The following is a 19,256-nucleotide window of genomic DNA, read 5'->3' on the forward strand; positions in this document are numbered from 1 at the left end:
GCATTCCCTCCCCCCCTCCATCAATGTGCCTTCCCTCCCCACCTCTATCAATGAGCCTTCCCCCTCCCCACCTCCATCAATGAGCCTTCCCCTCCCCACCTCCATCAATGTGCCTTCCCTCCCCACCTCCATCAATGAGCCTTCCCTCCCCACCTCCATCAATGAGCCTTCCCTCCCCACCTCCATCAATGAGCCTCCCCACCTCCATCAATGAGCCTTTCACTCCCCAACTCCATCAATGAGCCTTCCCTCCCCACCTCCATCAATGAGCCTTCCCTTCCCACCTCCATTAATGAGCCTTGCCCCCCCCCCCCCCCAGGACCCTGTCACTGGTTGGCCAGTTTTCCTTCTTTGGACCACTTTTGGTCAGTCCTGACCACTGCAGATTGGAAACATCCCAGGGATGTCAGTGGGAGGAATAGTGCCCCATCATTGGTGTCAGTGGGAGGAATAGTGCCCCATTATCGGTATAAGTGGGAGGAATAGTGTCCCATCATTGGTGTCAGTGGGAGAAAATGTTTCCCATCATTGGTGTCAGTGGGAGGAATAGTGTCCCATCATTGGTGTCAGTGGGAGGTATAGTGCCCCATCATTGGTGTCAGTGGGAGGAATAGTGTCTCATCATTGGTGTCAGTAGGAGGAAAAGTGCCCCATCATTGGTATCAGTGGGAGGAATAGTGCCCCATCATTGGTGTCAGTGGGAGGAATAGTGCCCCATCATTTGTGTCAGTGGAAGGATAGTGCCCCATCATTGGTGTCAGTGGAAGGAATAGTGCCCCATCATTGGTATCAGTGGGAGGAATAGTGCCCCATCATTGGTATCAGTGGGAGGAATAGTGCCCCATCATTGGTGTTAGTGGGAGGAATAGTGCCCCATCATTGGTATCAGTGGGAGGAATAGTGTCCCATCATTGGCGTCAGTGGGAGGAATAGTGCCCCATCATTGGTGTCAGTGGGAGGAATAGTGCCCCATCATTGGTGTCAGTGGGAGGAATAGTGTCCCATCATTGGTGTCAGTGGGAGAAATAGTGTCCCATCATTGGTGTCAGTGGGAGAAATAGTTTCTATTGGGATTTCTGGCCACTCCCCCCCCCCCCCCCACAAAACAAAACACTGTTTAGTTTTTTTGGGGTTGTCACCACAATGAGCTCTCCACAGACAATCATTGATAGCAGCTTTTTATTTGACTTTAACCTTTTAACAAATCAAATATACAACCCAAACAGCGGGAGAGGTCCCAGGTGTCGTCCCCCCCGGTCTCCTCTTCCTCATCCATCTCCGATCCTTCCACCGCCACCGTATTGCTCTTCATAGTGCCGCTGATCAGAGGAACCTCAACCGTCTTCTCCTCAACCTTCCCCTGGAGAAGACCAAAACAACGTAATGTAAGCTCTAACGAGCCGGGCCCTCGGATTCCTACTGTATTAAAGTGTATTGTATTTGTACTGTCTACCCTCAAGTTGTAAAGTGCCACGTAAACTGTTGGCGCTATATAAATCCTGTATAATAATAATAATAATAAATAACCCCTTCAGCTCTCATACCTTTACCCCCCCCCCCCCCCATGGGACAGAGCAATTTGTCCCCTATTGGTCTGCAGTAGAATTGTCAGGTTTGGGTATTTGTAACTAGTTATATTGTTATATTGTTTCAGATTGGTTGGATGTAACCGGGGACTTTATTCAGCGGGAACGCCGTTCCGGCACCTTCAGCAATGAATACATCTAATGGCAAGGGGAGGTGGGGTGTGCTGGAGGGTCTGTTGACGCTTGTTGCTTGAGGAATCTATTGTTGAGGGAGGCTCTTATGCTGCTGGGGGGGTCAATTGTTGCTAAGGCCGATCTATTGTTGGGGGAAGGGTCTGCTGTTGCTAGCTGCTGGAGGGTCCTTTCATGCTTGCTGATTGGAGATCTATTGTTGCTGGTGGGGGAGTGGGAGTCTATTGTTCCTGGGGTGGATCTGTTGTTGTTAAGGAGTATTTTGTTGCAGGGGGGTCTATTGTTGCCAAGGGAGGTGGTCTATTGTTCTAGGGGTGGAGCTGTTTATGTTAGAGGGTATTTTGCTACAGGGGTCTATTGTTCTAGGGGTGGAGCTGTTTTTGTTAGGGGGTATTTTTCTACGGGGGGTCTATTGTTGCTGGGGTTGGCCTATTATTCTAAGGGTGGAGCTGTTTTGTTAAGGGGTATTTTGCTACAGGGGGTCTATGGTTGCTGTGGGGGGGGGGGGTATTATTCTAGGGGTGGAGCTGTTTTAGTTAGGGGGTATTTTGCTACATGGGGTCTAATGTTCTAGAGGTGGAGCTGTTTTTATTAGAGGGTATTTTGCTACAGGGGTCTATTGTTGCGTGGGGGGGTACTATTGTTCTAGGGGTGGAGCTGTTTTTGTTAGAGGGTATTTTGCTACAGGGGGTCTTTTGTTGCTGGGGGGGATCTATTGTTCTAGGGGTGGAGCTGTTTTTGTTAAGAGGGTATTTTGCTACAGGGGGACTATTGTTGCTGGGGGGGTCTATTGTTATAGGGGTGAAGCTGCTTATGTTAGAGGGTATTTTGCTACAGGGGGTCTATTGTTCTAGGGGTGGAGCTGTTTTTGTTAGGGGGTATTTTACTACAGGGGGTCTATTGTTGCTGGGGTTGGTTTATTATTCTAAGGGTGGAGCTGTTTTATTAGGGGATATTTTGCTACAGGGGGTCTATTGTTGTTGGGGGCGTCTCTTGTTCTCGGGGTGGAGCTGTTTTTGTAAGGGGGTATTTTGCTACAGGGGGTCTATTGTTCTAGGGGTGGAGCTGTTTTTATTAGAGGGTATTTTGCTACGGGGGTCTATTGTTGACATGTGTGATGCTGAGCCTCCATGATTGAAACAAGTGAAATCCAATGAATGAAAGGGGTGTCAGGCTTGGGAGGAAAGCGCTAGATGATACTGGGCGTCTCCCAGCCGGGAAAAGAGGTGGGGCTCTATCTGACTTGCCACAGCTTCTATAAACATGTTGCGCACAATTCCCTGACTCTGGTAAGACTTCCCTGCAGCAGATGACATTGATACATTGTAAAGGAACAGGTTACCTCTTGGGTGACATTGTTACAAGTGAGGACGTATTTTGCAGGCTCCTGATTGGTCAGATATGCAGAGCAGCTCCTCATTATCTGCAGGGAAGAGCAGACACACCATATATAGATTAAAGAAATCCTCGTATCGGTCAATACTTACTCATTTATACAATCACACCGATGTCCCGCTATAATGAGAAATCTTGTATATTGGTCGTTGTACGGGGAATTCCCATTTCTCATTTCACAGAACTTTATAATTTTTTTTCACATTTACAAGCAGACCCAGCAAAAAAGTCAGTCCCGCTGGTTGGGACAAACCATACATTCCTTCCGGGGGGGGGGGGGGGGGGGGGGGGGTCAGCTTACTATGGTCACTTTTATATGGTTTAAACATTTTTTTTAATTAACCCCTTCCCACCCTAGGACCGCCTCCTCCAACGCATTTCACCCCTTATCCATGGAGTGCAGTTAGCTACTTTGCCACTAGGTGGCTCTGTACCAGTGAACACAGCAAGGTCCATAAAGACATGGATGAGCAAGTTTGGGGTGGAGGAACTTGACTGGCCTCAACCTATTTTTTCTCCCCCCCTCGTTTTAGTAGTGCTCCTGACCTCAACCTGATAAAACACCTTTGGGATGAATTAGAGCGGAGACTGCGAGCCAGGACTTCTCATCCAACATCAGTGCCTGACCTCACAAATGCGTCTTCTGGAAGAGCGGTCAAACATTCCCATAGACACACTCCTAAGCCTTGTTGACAGCCTTCCAAGAAGAATATAAAAAAAACAAGTAGACCACCCTGAGGACGTCACGTATGACGAAACATGTAGGGCGTGGTCTATCTAACGACATCACGCTTCTCGGTTCTGGTTGGAGGGTGGCCGCTATCCTTCCCAGAAGAGTTGAAGCTGTTATAGCTGCAAAGGGTGGGCCAACTCAATATTGAACCCTCCAGATTAAGACCGGGATGCCATTAAGGTTCGTGTGTGTGTGTGTGTGTGTGTGTGTGTGTGTGTGTGTGTGTGTGTGTGTGTGTGTGTGTGTGTGTGTGTGTGTGTGTGTAAAGGTGTCCCAATACTTTTGACAATATAGTGTATCTGTGGGTGCAGACCCAATCCTGACATCACTGCAGGAGGGCCCAGCACCTGATGACACTGTTTGCTGTAACCAGGCACTATTCTGGCACTGAGCCACCTAGTGGCAATGTAGCAAACTGCACCTGCCTACACTCGTAAGGCAGGTGTCCTCATACTTTTCACAATATAGTGTATATCCTTGTAATTCTGTACAGGAAGGCCACTCTGTAGCTGTATATCTGCTGTAGGGTGGTTCTTAATTGGTTCAAAATGATAGTCCCCACCCTAGGACCGCCCCCTTCAACGCATTTCACCCCTAACCCCTTATCCATGGGGTGGCAACGCTACTGTGTGATTTCACCCCAGAAAAAAACTGTTGTCATCCCGTTACAGGAAGTAGAAAAATAAGAGATCTACCGTCAGGAGGATCTGCAGGTAATAAAAAGCAGGTAATAAAAAGGGCGATTCTGCACTTTGTTAATTTAACGGACAATTGCGCGGTCGTGCGACGCTGTACCCAAATAAAATCAATATCTTTTTTTCTCTTACGTCCTCCGACAGTCGCCGCCTCCTCTAAGTCATCACTGTTGGGTATTGACTTCCGTTCCGCAGGAACAGCTAGGCATAAAGACTTAGTCAAAAGAACAAAGGCATTTGCATATACACACCCATGGGGGCTGTCCCATCTGGTCAATACCCCCCCTGCATCACCACTCCCAACTCAGTTTCTTTCTGCCTAGCGTCAGGAACAGTTAGGCTTCCCTGTGCTGGGGCTACAGTCTCAGCCTATCTAATCTTTTTCTTTGATTTTCTTTAACCACTTTACCACTAGAGCATTTTGCTGTCTTACGTCTGGGCCACTTTTTGCGATTCGGCGCTGTGCGACTTTAACTGACAATTGCGCAGTCTTGCGATGCCATACCCAAACGAAATTGACGTCCTTTTTTTCCCACAAACAGAGCTTTCTTTTGGTGGTATTTGATCACCTGTGCGATCTTTACTTTTTGCGCTATAAACAAAAAAAGAGCGTTTATTTTGAGAAAATAACAATATTCTTCACATTTTTTTACATGAAATTCCCCCCAAAAAAGATGTAAAAAACTATTTTTTTTAAAATTTTTGGCCAATTTGTTTTCTGCTACCTATGTTTGGTAACAAAAATCGCAATATGCGTATTTTGATTGGTTTGCGCAAAAGTTATTGCGTTTACTAACAAAGGGAAAGATTTTTGTCATTTTTGGTGTTTTTTTTTTTAGCGCGTAATGGCGGCGATCTGCGATTTTTTTTGCGGGACTGCGACATTGCGGCGGACAGATCGGACCCTTGACTGACATTTTTGACACTTTTGGGGGTACCAGTGACATTACTACAGTAATTAGTGCTATAAATATGCACTGTTACTGTAAAAATGACACTGGAAGGGAAGGGGTTAATTTTATTGGAGAGGGAGGGGTTAATGTATGCCTGGTGCTTACTGACGTGTGGGGGGGGAGGTGACTTTGTGAGACAGGGACAGATCGGATGTCCAGCTATGCTGAACAGTCCGATCTGTCACTCCCTGTCACTATGGAGATCCGCCCGCTTGTGTTTACACAGGCGGGCGGATCTCCACACTAGATCCCCGACGATCGGGGCAGAGCAGCGGCAATCGCCGCTGCTCCTCCCCTGGCCCGACTCCCGCTGTGAATGAAAACAGCGGGAGCGCGCCTCCGCCTACAGGGGAGGAGTCTGACGACGTAGGTCTACGTCGTCAGACGGGAATGAGCCACTTTGCCGCAGTACTATTACAGTACTTAGCGGTAAAGTGGTTAAAAATGTCAGTTTTTTTCTTACTTTACTAGCTGTTTATTTTGTCAGCTTTAGTTTTAGTCGACTCTTCGGATGAAGATGGATTCATGCGGCGCTGGGATTCGGACTGACCGCCCTGGTTCTCCAGAGCAAAAGGGTCAGATGGACCCCCAGCCCGCCATCGAGCGTTCAGCTATGGTTTGCCCTGGCATTATGAACGACCCATCCCTGCTTGCAGCAGGGATGCAGCCGTGAGGTGGCTACCTCACATGGACGCATCTGCCCTGCATGCAGTGCAATGTCCCTTGCTAACGGCATTCCCTGTCAGATGAGGACAGCGGCTTTCCGTTCTGAGAGGCTTCCCCACGCCATGTGGTACAGGTAAGTACTTCTGTGTGGGGCCTCTGTCTGGGGTGGCAGTCTGTGTTGCTGTGTGTTCCCCATGTCTGTGCCTGTGTGACTCCCTGTGCGATCCCTGCAGGGATCGCTTGTACATGCACTGCGGTGCTGTGTGTGTTTGGGGGTCCCTGTCCCTGTGTCACTTCGGTGTTTGGGGGGTACAGACTGCGTGTGCGGCGACCGCAGCGGGAGAAAACCGCGCGATCCGCCATTTTAAGAATGGGCAGGCATGTTGGGCTTCTTTGTGGGCTATCTTCATGCTGTTTTTTGGCGTCATCCGCCGCCATTTTGCGGTAGCCGAACGATCGTTCCGACCGCATGCTTCGGCGGCCATTTTGGCGGAGCCTTCAATGCAATCCAATGGGGCAGCCATTTTCCCTGAGTCATGCAGCCTATATGTTCAGCCTAGGTCATCGGTGGCAACACTCTGCGGGGCTCTGCAGGTTATTGCTCTCAATCATTTTTTCTGTATTGTCATTGTAGCTCAGTTTTGTCTTCTCCTGTTTGGGGGTCTTTTGTCACTGTAGCGGTGGGCTGCGAGCTCCGCAGCGCTCTTAAGAGGGGCAGTACAAAGTTTTTTCTTTTGCACTTTGCTTGTCGTTTGAGCAATGGATTATCGGGACAGAAAATTCCCCCCAGCTCTGGTGGGGGTCCCCAATTCTCCTGTGGCCCCTCTGAGACCTGATTTGGACGCTGTAGTGGCGTCCTTGGTGTCAATCATGGAAATACTGATGGCTGAACGTGCTGCTAAAAAAGAGGCTCGGATTGTCTCTCTCCTCTAATTCAGATGGTGATATAACTGCTGCTGCTGCGAGCGTGCCCTTTTCAGGGTCTCGCTCATCCTTAGACCCGCTGGGGTCTGAGGGGGAGGCAGAGGTGGAAGGGGTTAATACCTCTTCCCCGGGGTCGCCTGCAGAGCGGGCGACCATGGATGATTTAATTGTTTCTGTTACGGAAACGCTGCATTTGGAGGATGAGCCCAGTCCTCCGGGCGTGGTGTCCTCATTTGGGACCCACAGAACCCGCAAGTCGGCGCAGGTTTTTTCCTGGCCCGCTGAATTTCATTACACGGTTAATGAAGTATGGCGCACGTTAAAACATCCATTCCTGGTGCCTAGTTGGTTCAAATTGCTTTATCCCTTTGCTCCGGTTATGGAATCACGATGGGGTGTGCCTCCACAGGTTGATCACACAGTGGCCGTGTTAAACAAGGCTACACTGGTTCCTGCTGAAGATACCCCGGTTTTCCGGGATCCCACGGACCGGCGGTTGGAGTCTCTTGCCCACCATTCCTATTCGGTGGCGGGCTCTTGGCTCTGACCCATTTTCGCGTCCGTTTTGGTGGCTCAGGCGATGGCGGAATGGACTAAGGTGCCTAGGAGCAACCTCGTGTCTGATGATGTTCCGCCTGCCCCGCTGGAAATGGTGGAAAAAATTCACCAAGGAATCATGTATTTGTGTGATGTAGCCTTAAATGAGGCCCCTTTAGTGGCTCGCCTCTCTAGTGTCTCGGTGCTGCACCGGCGGCTGATGTGGCGGAAAAGCTGGTCGGCTGACCAGTCCTCGCAAGAAACAGTTGCTGGTTTTCCCTATGCTGGCTCTCGCCTTTATGGCAAGGCGGTGGATACCCTGGTGACGGGCATCACAGGGGGCAAGAGTAGAGATGTACAGAACTGTTCGCCGGCGAACAGTTCCCGGCGAACTTCGCATGTTCGCGTTCGCCGCTGCGGGCGAACATATGCGATGTTCGGTCCGCCTCCTATACATCATCATTGAGGCAAACTTTGACCCTGAACATCACAGTCAGCAGGCACATTTCCAGCCAATCAGCATACCTCCCTCCCACACCCTCCCACCTCCTATAAATAAGCAAGGGCAGCATCCATCTTAGATCATTTCTGTGTTACTGAGAGCAGGGAAAGTGCTGCTGCTGCTGTTATAGCTAGGGACAGTTAGTCAGTGTTCCCGGTCTTGTTAGCCAGTGTTCTTGGTACACTCCTGCTGTAAGGACAGCACCCCAAAAAGCCCTTCCTAGGGCTGGTATTTGAGGTTTTTTTTGGATAGATATATATATATCTATTGTCCCCAAAAGCCCTTTTGAGGGCTGGTATTTGTGTAATTTTTTTGGTTCTGTGATATATATATATATATATATATATATATATATATACAGTGGGTACGGAAAGTATTCAGACCCCCTTAAATTTTTCACTCTTTGTTATTTTGCAGCCATTTGCTAAAATCATTTAAGTTCATTCTTCTACCTCATGAATGTACACATAGCACCCCATACTGACAGAAAAACACAGAATTGTTGACATTGTTGCAGATTTATTAAAAAAGAAAAACTGAAATATCACATGGTCCTAAGTATTCAGACCCTTTGCTCAGTATTTAGTAGAAGCCCCCTTTTGATCTAATACAGCCAGGAGTCTTTTTGGGAAAGATGCAACAAGTCTTTCACACCTGGATTTGGGAATCCTCTGCCATTCCTCCTTGCAGATCCTCTCCAGTTCTGTCAGGTTGGATGGTAAACGTTGGTGGACAGCCATTTTTAGGTCTCTCCAGAGATGCTCAATTGGGTTTAAGTCAGGGCTCTGGCTGGGCCATTCAAGAACAGTCACTGAGTTGTTGTGAAGCCACTCCTTCATTATTTTAGCTGTGTGCTTAGGGTCATTGTCTTGTTGGAAGGTAAAACTTCGGCCCAGTCTGAGGTCCAGATCACTCTGGAGAAGGTTTTTGACCAGGATATCCCTGTACTTGGCCGCATTCATCTTTCCCTCGATTGCAACCAGTCGTCCTGTCCCTGCAGCTGAAAAACACCCCCACAGCATGATGCTGCCACCACCATGCTTCACTGCTGGGACTGTATTGGACAGGTGATAAGCAGTGCCTGGTTTTCTCCACACATACCGCTTAGAATTAAGGCCAAAAAGTTATATTTTGGTCTCATCAGACCAGAGAATCTTATTTCTCACCATCTTGGAGTCCTTCAGGTGTTTTTTAGCAAACTCCATGCGCGCTTTCATGTGTCCTACACTGAGGAGAGGCTTCCGTCGGGCCACTCTGCCATAAAGCCCCGACTGGTGGAGGGCTGCAGTGATGGTTGACTTTCTACAACTTTCTCCCATCTCCTGACTGCATCTCTGGAGCTCAGCCACAGTGATATTTGGGTTCTTCTTTACCTCTCTCACCAAGGCTCTTCTCCCCCGATAGCTCAGTTTGGCCGGACGGCCAGCTCTAGGAAGGATTCTGGTCGTCCCAAACGTCTTCCTTTTGAGGATTATGGAGGCCACTGTGCTCTTAGGAACCTTAAGTGCAGCAGAAATCTTTTTGTAACCTTGGCCAGATCTGTGCCTTGCCACAATTCTGTCTCTGAGCTCTTCAGGTAGTTCCTTTGACCTCATGATTCTCATTTGCTCTGACATGCATTGTGATCTGGAAGGTCTTATATAGACAGGTGTGTGGCTTTCCTAATCAAGTCCAATCAGTATAATCAAATACAGCTGGACTCAAACAAAGGTGTAGAACCATCTCAAGGATGATCAGAAGAAATGGAAAGCACCTGAGTTAAATATATGAGTGTCACAGCAAAGGGTCTGAATACTTAGGACCATGTGATATTTCAGTTTTTCTTTTTTAATAAATCTGCAACAATGTCAACAATTCTGTGTTTTTCTGTCAGTATGGGGTGCTATGTGTACATTCATGAGGAAGAAGAATGAACTTAAATGATTTTAGCAAATGGCTGCAATATAACAAAGAGTGAAAAATTTAAGGGGGTCTGAATACTTTCCGTACCCACTGTATATATATATATATATATATATTGTCCCCAAAAGCCCCTTTGAGGGCTGGTATTTGAGTATTTTTTTAATATATATATATATATATGTAGCATGTCCAGAACCAGAAAAAAAAATTCATATAGGTGTAAAAGGGGTTCCCACCATCCCTGCTCTACTGAAAAATTATATTTTTTTTCTGGTTCTGGACATGCTACAGAGCTGAAACCTCACAGGTACACTTTTTAGACACCCCCTAGACACTAAATCACACAAAAAAAGTTCTTAAAAATTGTCATTTTTGATAGAGAGCCAATTATTGGAAAAAAAAAAAAAAAAAATTAACAAAAAAAAACATTTCTTTGGATTTATTGTTTGGGGGGGGGGGGGGTCTAAAAAGTGTACCTGTGAAGTTTCAGCTCTGTAGCATGTCCAGAACCAGAAAAAAAATAGAATTAGGGTTAGGGCTAAGGTTAGGGTCGGGGCTAAGGTTAGGGTTATTTTTAGTGCTTAGGGTTAGAGTTAGAGGGGTAGGGGTAGGGCTACTAACTCTAACCCTAAGTATCTCACCGTAACCCTAACCCTAGCCCCTAACACTAAACCTAACCCTAAACCTCTAACCATAACTCTAACCCTCTAACCTTAATCCTAACCCTCTAAGCCTAGCCATAAAAATAACCCTAACCCTAGCCCTAACCCTAACCCTAACCCTAGCCCTAAGCCTAACCCTAGCCCTAACCCTAATTCGTATTTTTTTTCTGGTTCTGGACATGCTACAGAGCTGAAACTTCACAGGTACACTTTTTAGACCCCCTAGACACTAAATCACACAAAAAAAGTTCTTAAAAATTGTCATTTTTGATAGAGAGACAAATATTGGAAAACTTAAAAAAAAAAAAAAAACAAAAAAAAAAAATTTCTTTGGATTTATTGTCTGGGGGGTCTAAAAAGTGTACCTGTGAAGTTTCAGCTCTGTGGCATGTCCAGAACCAGAAAAAAAATAGAATTAGGGCTAGGGTTAGGGTTAGGGATAAGGTTAGGGTTATTTTTAGTGCTTAGGGTTAGAGGGTTAGAGTTAGAGGGGTAGGGGTAGGGCTACTAACTCTAACCCTAAGTATCTCACCGTAACCCTAACCCTAGCCCCTAACACTAAACCTAACCCTAACCCTCTAACCATAACCCTAACCCTCTAACCTTAACCCTAACCCTCTAAGCCTAGCCATAAAAATAACCCTAACCCTAAACCTAACCCTAGCCCTAACCCTAACCCTAACCCTAGCCCTAAGCCTAACCCTAGCCCTAACCCTAATTCGTATTTTTTTCTGGTTCCGGACATGCTACAGAGCTGAAACTTCACAGGTACACTTTTTAGACCCCCCAGATGCTAAATCCAAAGAAATTTTTTATTTTTATTTTTTTTTAATTTTTCCAATAATTGGCTCTCTATCAAAAAATTACAATTTTTAAGAACTTTTTTTTGTGTGATCCCTCTCCGGCATGCCACAGTCCAGGTGTTTGTCCCCTTGAAACAACTTTTCCATTACTATTGTGGCCAGAAAGAGTCCCTGTGGGTTTTAAAATTCGCCTGCCTATTAAAGTCTATGGCGGTTCGCAATGTTCGCGTTCGCCGTTCGCGAACGGCGAATTTTATGTTCGCGACATCACTAGGCAAGAGCACTTGCTGCCCCAGAACCCGACGAACAAGTCCTTTCGAGGCAAGCGGGGTTCTGCGCCTAGATCCACTCAGGGGTCCTTTCGTGCCTTTCGGAACCAATCCTAGGGCAAGCCCTTCAAGGCCCAGGGCAGTCAGAAGAAGCTCTGGGCGGGTAAGCAGAAGTCAGGCTATGCCGGTTCGGAGGGTCAGTCCGCCTCTGCCTGAAGGGGCGTCCTCACCCATTTCTGGAGTGGGGGGCCGTTTGCGCGGTTTCCTCCAACTTTGGCTGCTCCGAATTTCGGACAGGTGGGTTCAGGAAAACATTCGATCAAGATGCAAGATCGAATTCCCTTCCCGGCCGGCGGACAGATTTTTTCCCTCAAATCTTCATTTGCCTCCGGGGCGTCTGCAGGACCTGCACCACGCGGTTCAGGACCGTCTTGCTCAGAGGGTGCTTGTCCCGGTGTCTCATCAGGACAGGTTTCGGGGGTTTTGTTCAAATCTGTTCACTGTGCCAGAAAGGGGGGCAAAAGTGCGTCCTGTTCTGGACCTGACAGCGCTGAACCGCTTTGTGCGCGTTCGGAAATTCCATATGGAATCTCTCCGCTCGGTGGTGGCTTCTCTGAACCCAGGGGAATTCCTGGCCTCAATAGATCTCAAGGATGCGTACCTGCACATCCCCATTTTCGAGGGTCATCAGCGGTACCTTCGGTTTGATATAGCAGAGGACCACTACCGGTTTGTGGCGTTACCTTTCGGTCTCGCTTCGGCACCAAGGGTTTTTACCAAAGTGTTGGCGCCGGTTCTGGGCCTGCTGAGGGCTCAGGGCATTGCGGTCTTGGGTTACCTGGACGATCTACTTTTGAGATCGCGTGTCAGCCAGGACCTAGTGCGCGATCTGTCCACCACGGTACAGACGCTCCAGGAGTTCGGATGGACCATCAACGTTCAGAAATCGACGTTGTCTCCTTCGGTTCGTCTTCCCTTTCTGGGAATGATTCTAGACTCTGCTCAGGCAAAGGTGTTCTTGCCGGAGGAAAAGCTCCGGACCTTGCAGGACGAGCTCAAGTCCCTCAGGGACGATCCGTCCTCGTCACTCAGGACCTGTATGCGGGGCCTGGGGTTGATGGTATCGGCCTTCGAGGCGATACCCTTTGCTCAGTTTCAAACGCGGGCTCTCCAGGCGGAGATCCTGGCCAGGTGGGACAGACTGCCTCAGTCTTTGGATCTGAGTGTCTCATTGCACCGTCAGACCAGATTGGCTCTTCTGGGGTGGCTCCAGCCCCCGTCGGTGGCGGAGGGCGAGTCCTTCCGTCCGTTGGTGTGGACGGTGATTACCACGGATGCCAGCCTGTCGGGCTGGGGTGGGGTCCTGGGCAACCTGTCTGCCCAGGGCACTTGGTCGGAGGAGGAATCTTCCCTCCCGATCAATGTGCTGGAATTGCGAGCGATAAAACTCTGTCTCTTCCAGTGGTCGGACCGTCTTCGGGGTCGTCCTGTCCGGGTACGGACGGACAATGCTACCGCGGTGGATTACATCAACCACCAAGGGGGCACCAGGAGTGCTCGGGCGGCCCGGGTGGTGACCGACATTCTGTCTTGGGCCGAGACTCATGTCCCGGCGATCTCAGCAGTTCACTTCTGGGTGTGGAGAATTGGCGGGCCGTCTATCTGAGCCGCCAGACCCTGGACCAGGGGGGATGGTCCCTACACCCGGGGGTCTTCCAAATGCTGTGTGCGAAGTGGGGATCCCAGGACGTGGAACTGTTCGCATCTCGGCTAAACCGAAAGATGGAAAGGTTCGTGGCAAGAACGCGCAATCCGCTGGCGGACGCCTCAGATGCGTTAGTGGCCCCTTGGCATCAGTATCGTCTGATGTATGCCTTTCCTCCGATTCAGTTGCTGTCCGGCTTCCTCCGCAGGTTAACCTCGGAACCGCACCTAGTGATTCTGGTGGCCCCGAACTGGCCTCGCCGGTCCTGGTACGCCGACGTTGTTCACCTGGCAGTGGCGTCTCCGTGGCGACTGCCAATGCGGGAGGATCTACTGTCTCAGGGACCGATCTTCCATCCTGCTTTACAGTCGCTGGCTTTAACGGCCTGGCTGTTGCGACCCAGGTCCTGAGGGACAAGGGTCTCTCCCCTGAGGTTATCCCTACTCTAATCTAGGCTTGGAAATCCTTCTATGGTAAAATCTATTACCGTGCCTGGAAAGCTTATTTCGCCTGGTGTGAGTCCAGGGGGTTCTCCCCTCGCTCTTACTCGGTGTCGAGAGTGTTGGCCTTCCTCCAGTCTGGAGTGGACCAGCGCCTGACGCTGGCCAAGATAAAGGGCCAGGTGTCTGCACTGGCTATCCTTTTCCAACGCCCTGTGGCGTCTCATTCCTTGATTCGCACCTTCACTCGAGGTGTGCGACGTTTGGCTCCTCCCAGGAAGGAGCCTTTACCTCCATGGGACTTGAACTTGGTTCTGTCCGTGTTACAGCGTGCTCCCTTTTGAATACATAAGGGAGATATCGTTGCCTCTGCTGTCAAAAAAGGTTGCCTTTTTAGTGGCGATCACTTCGGCTCCAGAGTGTCGGAGCTGGCGGCGTTGTCTTGCCGCTCCCCTTGCTTGATAATTTACAAGGATAAGGTGGTTTGAGACCACCCCGTCCTTTCTTCCCAAGGTGATCACTGAGTTCCACATTAATGAGGACATTGTCCTGCCTTCGCTTTGTACGAAGCCTAAGCATCCAAAGGAGATTGCTTTGCATTCCTTGGATGTTGTCAGGGCGATCAGGGTTTACCTGTCGTCTACGGAGTCCTTTCGGAAACGGGTTCCCTATTTGTCCTTCCTGAGGGATCTCGGAAGGGCTTGGCTGTGTCCGCAGCAACTATTGCCAAATGGATCAGACAGACCATTAAGCAGGCTTATGCTTTGAAGGAACGGGTTCCACCCTTCCCTGTTAAGGCGCACTCTACCAGATCTTTGAGTGCGTCCTGGGCCTATTGGCTTCGGGCCTCGGTGGCCCAGGTGTGCAAGGCTGCGACTTGGTCGTCGGTGCACACCTTTTCCAAATGCTACGAAGTAGATGTTCTGGCATCAGCTGATGCTTCTTTTGGCCGCAAAGTTCTCAGTGCGGTAGTGCCATGGAGGACCCTTGAATTTTTTCTGGGTCCCTGGCTGTTGGTATTTGCATTCCTGGGCTGTTGCTCCTGTTGAGCATTGTTTTCTGTTGCCCAGTGGGTTCTCTTACGGTGCATGTAAGATTCCTTTCTCTGATGTGGGTACTGCGTTGCCTTTTCTACGGTTGCGTCTCCCTCATGTCTATACTGCTTTGGGACATCCCAACAGTGATGACTTAGAGGAGGCGGCGACTGTCGGAGGACGTAAGAGAAAACTGAATTTTTGTAAAATCTTACCTGTAAAATTCCTTTCTCTGAGTCCTCCGACAGTCGCCGCCCCCGCCCCTCTTTTGGGGTTCTTATTACCTACTGCTATGCTACCAAACTGAGTTGGGAGTGGTGATGCAGGGGGGGTATTGACCAGATGGGACAGCCCCCATGGGTGTGTATTTGCAAATGCCTTTGTTCTTTTGACTAAGTCTTTATGCCTAGCTGTTCCTGCGGAACAGAAGTCAATACCCAACAGTGATGACTTAGAGGAGGCGACGACTTTTACAGGTAAGATTTTACAAAAATTCAGTTTTTCCCCACAAACAGAGCTTTCTTTTGGTGGTATTTGATCACCTGTGCGATTTTTATTTTTTGCGCTATAAACAAAAAAAGAGCGGCAATTCTGAGAAAAAAAAAAATATTTTTCACATTCTGCTATATAACATTCCCAAAAAATAAAAAATACAATTTTTTTTTACATTTTAGGCCAATTTGTTTTCTGCTACATATTTTTGGTAAAAAAAAAATCGCAATAAGCGTGTTTTGATCGGTTTGCGCAAACGTTATTGCGTCTACAAACTATGGGAAAGATTTATGTAATTTTTATTTATTTATTTATTTTACTAGTAATGGCGGCGATCTGCGATTTTTAGCAGGACTGCGACATTGCGGCAAACAGATCGGACCCCTGACTGACATTTTTGACACTTTTGGGGTTACCAGTGACATCACTACAGTAATCAGTGCTAAAAATATGCACTGTTACTGTAATAATGACACCGGCAGGGAAGGGGTTAACATTATTGGTCATCAAGGGGTTAAATGTGACCCTAGGGGAGTGATTCTAACTGTGGGGGGAGTGGCTTGTGAAATGGTCATAGAGACCTATGAGCCTATATAGAAGGATCACAGGCGCTCTGTGATCATTCCAGGGAGAAGAACGGTCGGCTGTGTTTACAACAGCTGACTGTTCTTCTCTCTCAGCGGGAAGCGATCGCGGGTGGCCGGCGGCAATCGGAGCCGCCCGTCCCGTGAATCAGCTTCCCCACTGGTAAATGGGGGCACAGGCATGGGAACGATCGCAGGTGGCCGGCGGCAATCGGAGCCGCCAGCCCCGTGAATCAGCTTCCTCGCTGGTAAATGGGGGCACAGGCATGGGAACGATCGCGGGTGGCCGGTGGCAATCGGAGCCGCCTGACCCGTGCATCGGATTCTTCACTGACGAGAGGGGGCGGGAGTGCGCCGCTGGCAGGGCGCGCTCGCACCCTAGCTGCAGGCATGCTACCGACATATACCTACGTCGGTTTGTGCAGGAGCGGCTACCGGTGGTTAATATACAATATAATATACAATAATGAATTTTTTCATGCAGATTCCACCTAAGCAGTTCAAGAAGCCAAAATATCGGTTTCCGATCCGGCAAACATTTTTCTGGCTGTGAAATCTGGAATTTTGCTGCTCACTGGTGAAATAACTCCACCCCTCCCCCAACTAGTAGAAAGTTCCAATCATACGTGTGTGGTATAGGTGGATGGCGATGGGACTGTACTGGACATTATCTGTACCGTGTTGCTGGCGTCTCCTCTTCCGGGTCGGAACGTTGTGGTTTCGGTCCGCGGTTTCTTCCAGGTAGTGGTCAGGATGAACTGATGTCTGGAGGGCTGGCGGAGCCACGGGAAGAGGCGGGCCAGGCGGGGGTCCGGGCGATTCTGATAGGACGCATAATTGAAGAAGAAACCTCCGCTCTGCAGGACAAAGCATTGCTTAATAAGTAATATATAATATATACAGTATATACAGAACGTTGTACTATCACAGCTTTTTGTTGCCCTGTATTAAAGGGTAGCTCCACTTTCCTGGGGAAAGAAAATCAGTAAATAAAGAAAAAAACAATACAGCGTATACAATTCCGACACAAATCATATTGTGATTGAATGTTATTAAAAATTCCCTTTCCTTTTCAATCTGCAGCTGTCTTAATTTTCTGAAAATGCAATGCAATATGGCCGCCTGGAGCTGTTCTGTACACAGAATGTATACTGACCACACCCCCAGAAACATCATTTCCTGCTTGTGTGATTGGCTCACCCATTTTCCCAGAAGTCTGCACTAAGATACAAGTCAGATTTCTGGCATCCCCTGCAACAAAAATGTCATTTTTTTTGGTGTGATCCTCCCAATAAGAACACGTCTAAAGGGATGCCCAGCAGATTTAATAATTAGAGCCCTGCAGCTGCCACAGCTGATAGATAATGATGAAACAAACTCCCATTAGACCCACTCAGCACAGAGGAACAAACAATGATTTCTTCCGAATAACAAAAGGAAGGAATCTGCAACAAAGTTTGTTACAATCCCTGCAATGTACAGAGATCACCCAGAGGGGAATGTTTATTTCTCAACAAAAGTGGAGATACACTTTAACTTTTTTTGAGACATGTTGCTGCCATCAGTTTCAAAATGACATTACCGGCCCCTTCCTGCCCAGGCAAATTTTCAGCTTTCTTCACTATATGTGACAATGTAACAATTGACATATTCAAGGTGTTTATACAGTATCTCACAGAAGTAAGTACACCCCTCCCATTTTTGTAAATATTTTATTCTATCTTTTCATGTGACAACACTGAAGAAATGACACTTTGCTGCAATGTAAAGTAGTGAGTGTACAGCTTGTATAACAGTGTAAATTTGCTGTCCCCTCAAAATAACTCAACACACAGCCATTAATGTCTAAACCGCTGGCAACAAAAGTGAGTACACCCCTAAGTGACAATGTCCAAATTGGGCCCAATTAGACATTTTCCCTCCCCGGTGTCATGTGACTCATTAGTGTTACAAGGTCTCAGGTGTGAATGGGGAGCAGGTGTGTTAAATTTGGTGTTATCGCTCTCACTCTCTCATACTGGTCACTGGAAGTTCAACATGGCACCTCATGGCAAAGAACTCTCTGAGGATCTGAAAAAAAGATTTGTTGCTCTACATAAAGATGGCCTAGGCTATAAGAAGATTGCCAAGACCCTGAAACTGAGCTGCAGCATGGTGGCCAAGACCATACAGCGGTTTAACAGGACAGGTTCCACTCAGAACAGGCCTCACCATGGTCCACCAAAGAAGTTGATTGCCGTGCTCAGCGTCATATCCAGAGGTTGTGGTCAATACTTAAAGTCGTCACCCTGGTATGGAAAGTCGGTGTGGTGTGCCTGAACCGACGTAAGGGGGGTAGCCTGTAAATAAAGAGGGCAAAAGAGGAAGCAGATCAACACACTTTATTCAATACAACTTAAGTCACAAGCCTGCGAAACGCTAGTCTCAACTCCTTCTCTGGGTGCGGAATATAAACTTGGAAGGCGTCAGACTCCCACCGACCAAGCCGTTTAATAATGTGGCCTGGCGTGTTATTCCCAGAGGCAGCCGTAGCCGCACCAATCCGGAAGGAGTGACCAGAGTGCGCCGCAGGGTCCCAACCCAGTCTGATGCAAAGTGTACGGATGTAGTATATGAATTTGGACGTGGTGAAGGGTAAGTCCAGTAGCATAAAGAGTGGAGCATGGCTGGGAGAGCTCAGGGTCTGTGCCACAAATTCATCCAACACTTTGACTGGGCACCAATGATTCCCTGATGGGTAAAACGGGATGGTAACGGGGTGGCCCACCTGCCTGGTCTTGGTGCACTGGAGTGTCAAAACGTAATGATCCCCCCACTTGACCAGATCTCGTTTGAGGAGACATAAGCGCCCCTCTACCGAGGAAGCTACCGTAAACTCCCCGGGCCTGAGAAAGCCGTAGAATGCCAGATACATGGCAGCTTTAACAACTGCATTTGTGTATGGCTCAAAAGGGGCCGAGTCCAGCAAGTTGGAGAGAGCCCGGAATTTCTCCCCATCTATAGGCAACCGTCTGACCGAGGAATGGTGATCCACTTTGCTAATCCCCTTCAGGAGGCTCTTCAGAGGATAGGCCCGGAGAAAAGGCAAGGTGTTTGGCTGGTGCGTCAGAACATGGTGTTGAACACCCGCCAGATACAGTTTGATGGTACTGACGGATAACTTAAGTTGGAGGTGGCAAAAGGCAGCGAAGGCGACCATAGTCTGCACTGAATGGTCATCCAACCCGAATTCCACTAAAAAC

General features: G+C 48.4%; 1 protein-coding gene across 1 annotated transcript in view; it reads right to left on the reverse strand.

The window, feature by feature from the left end:
- Positions 1 to 1,189: 1,189 nt before the first annotated feature.
- Positions 1,190 to 19,256, reverse strand: part of LOC309555793 (uncharacterized protein) — a gene marked incomplete at both ends in the record, with an annotated part of 43,010 nt that continues 24,943 nt past the window's right edge. The window contains 3 exons of the mRNA XM_082257956.1: positions 1,190 to 1,360; positions 3,061 to 3,141; positions 16,692 to 16,871. Of these exons, the coding sequence (XP_082114082.1) occupies positions 1,190 to 1,360; positions 3,061 to 3,141; positions 16,692 to 16,871 (432 nt within the window). The remainder of the gene's footprint in view (positions 1,361 to 3,060; positions 3,142 to 16,691; positions 16,872 to 19,256) is intronic.

Source organism: Pelophylax lessonae (assembly GCF_965119305.1).
Source record: "Pelophylax lessonae genome assembly, chromosome: 5".
NCBI lineage: Eukaryota > Metazoa > Chordata > Amphibia > Anura > Ranidae > Pelophylax > Pelophylax lessonae.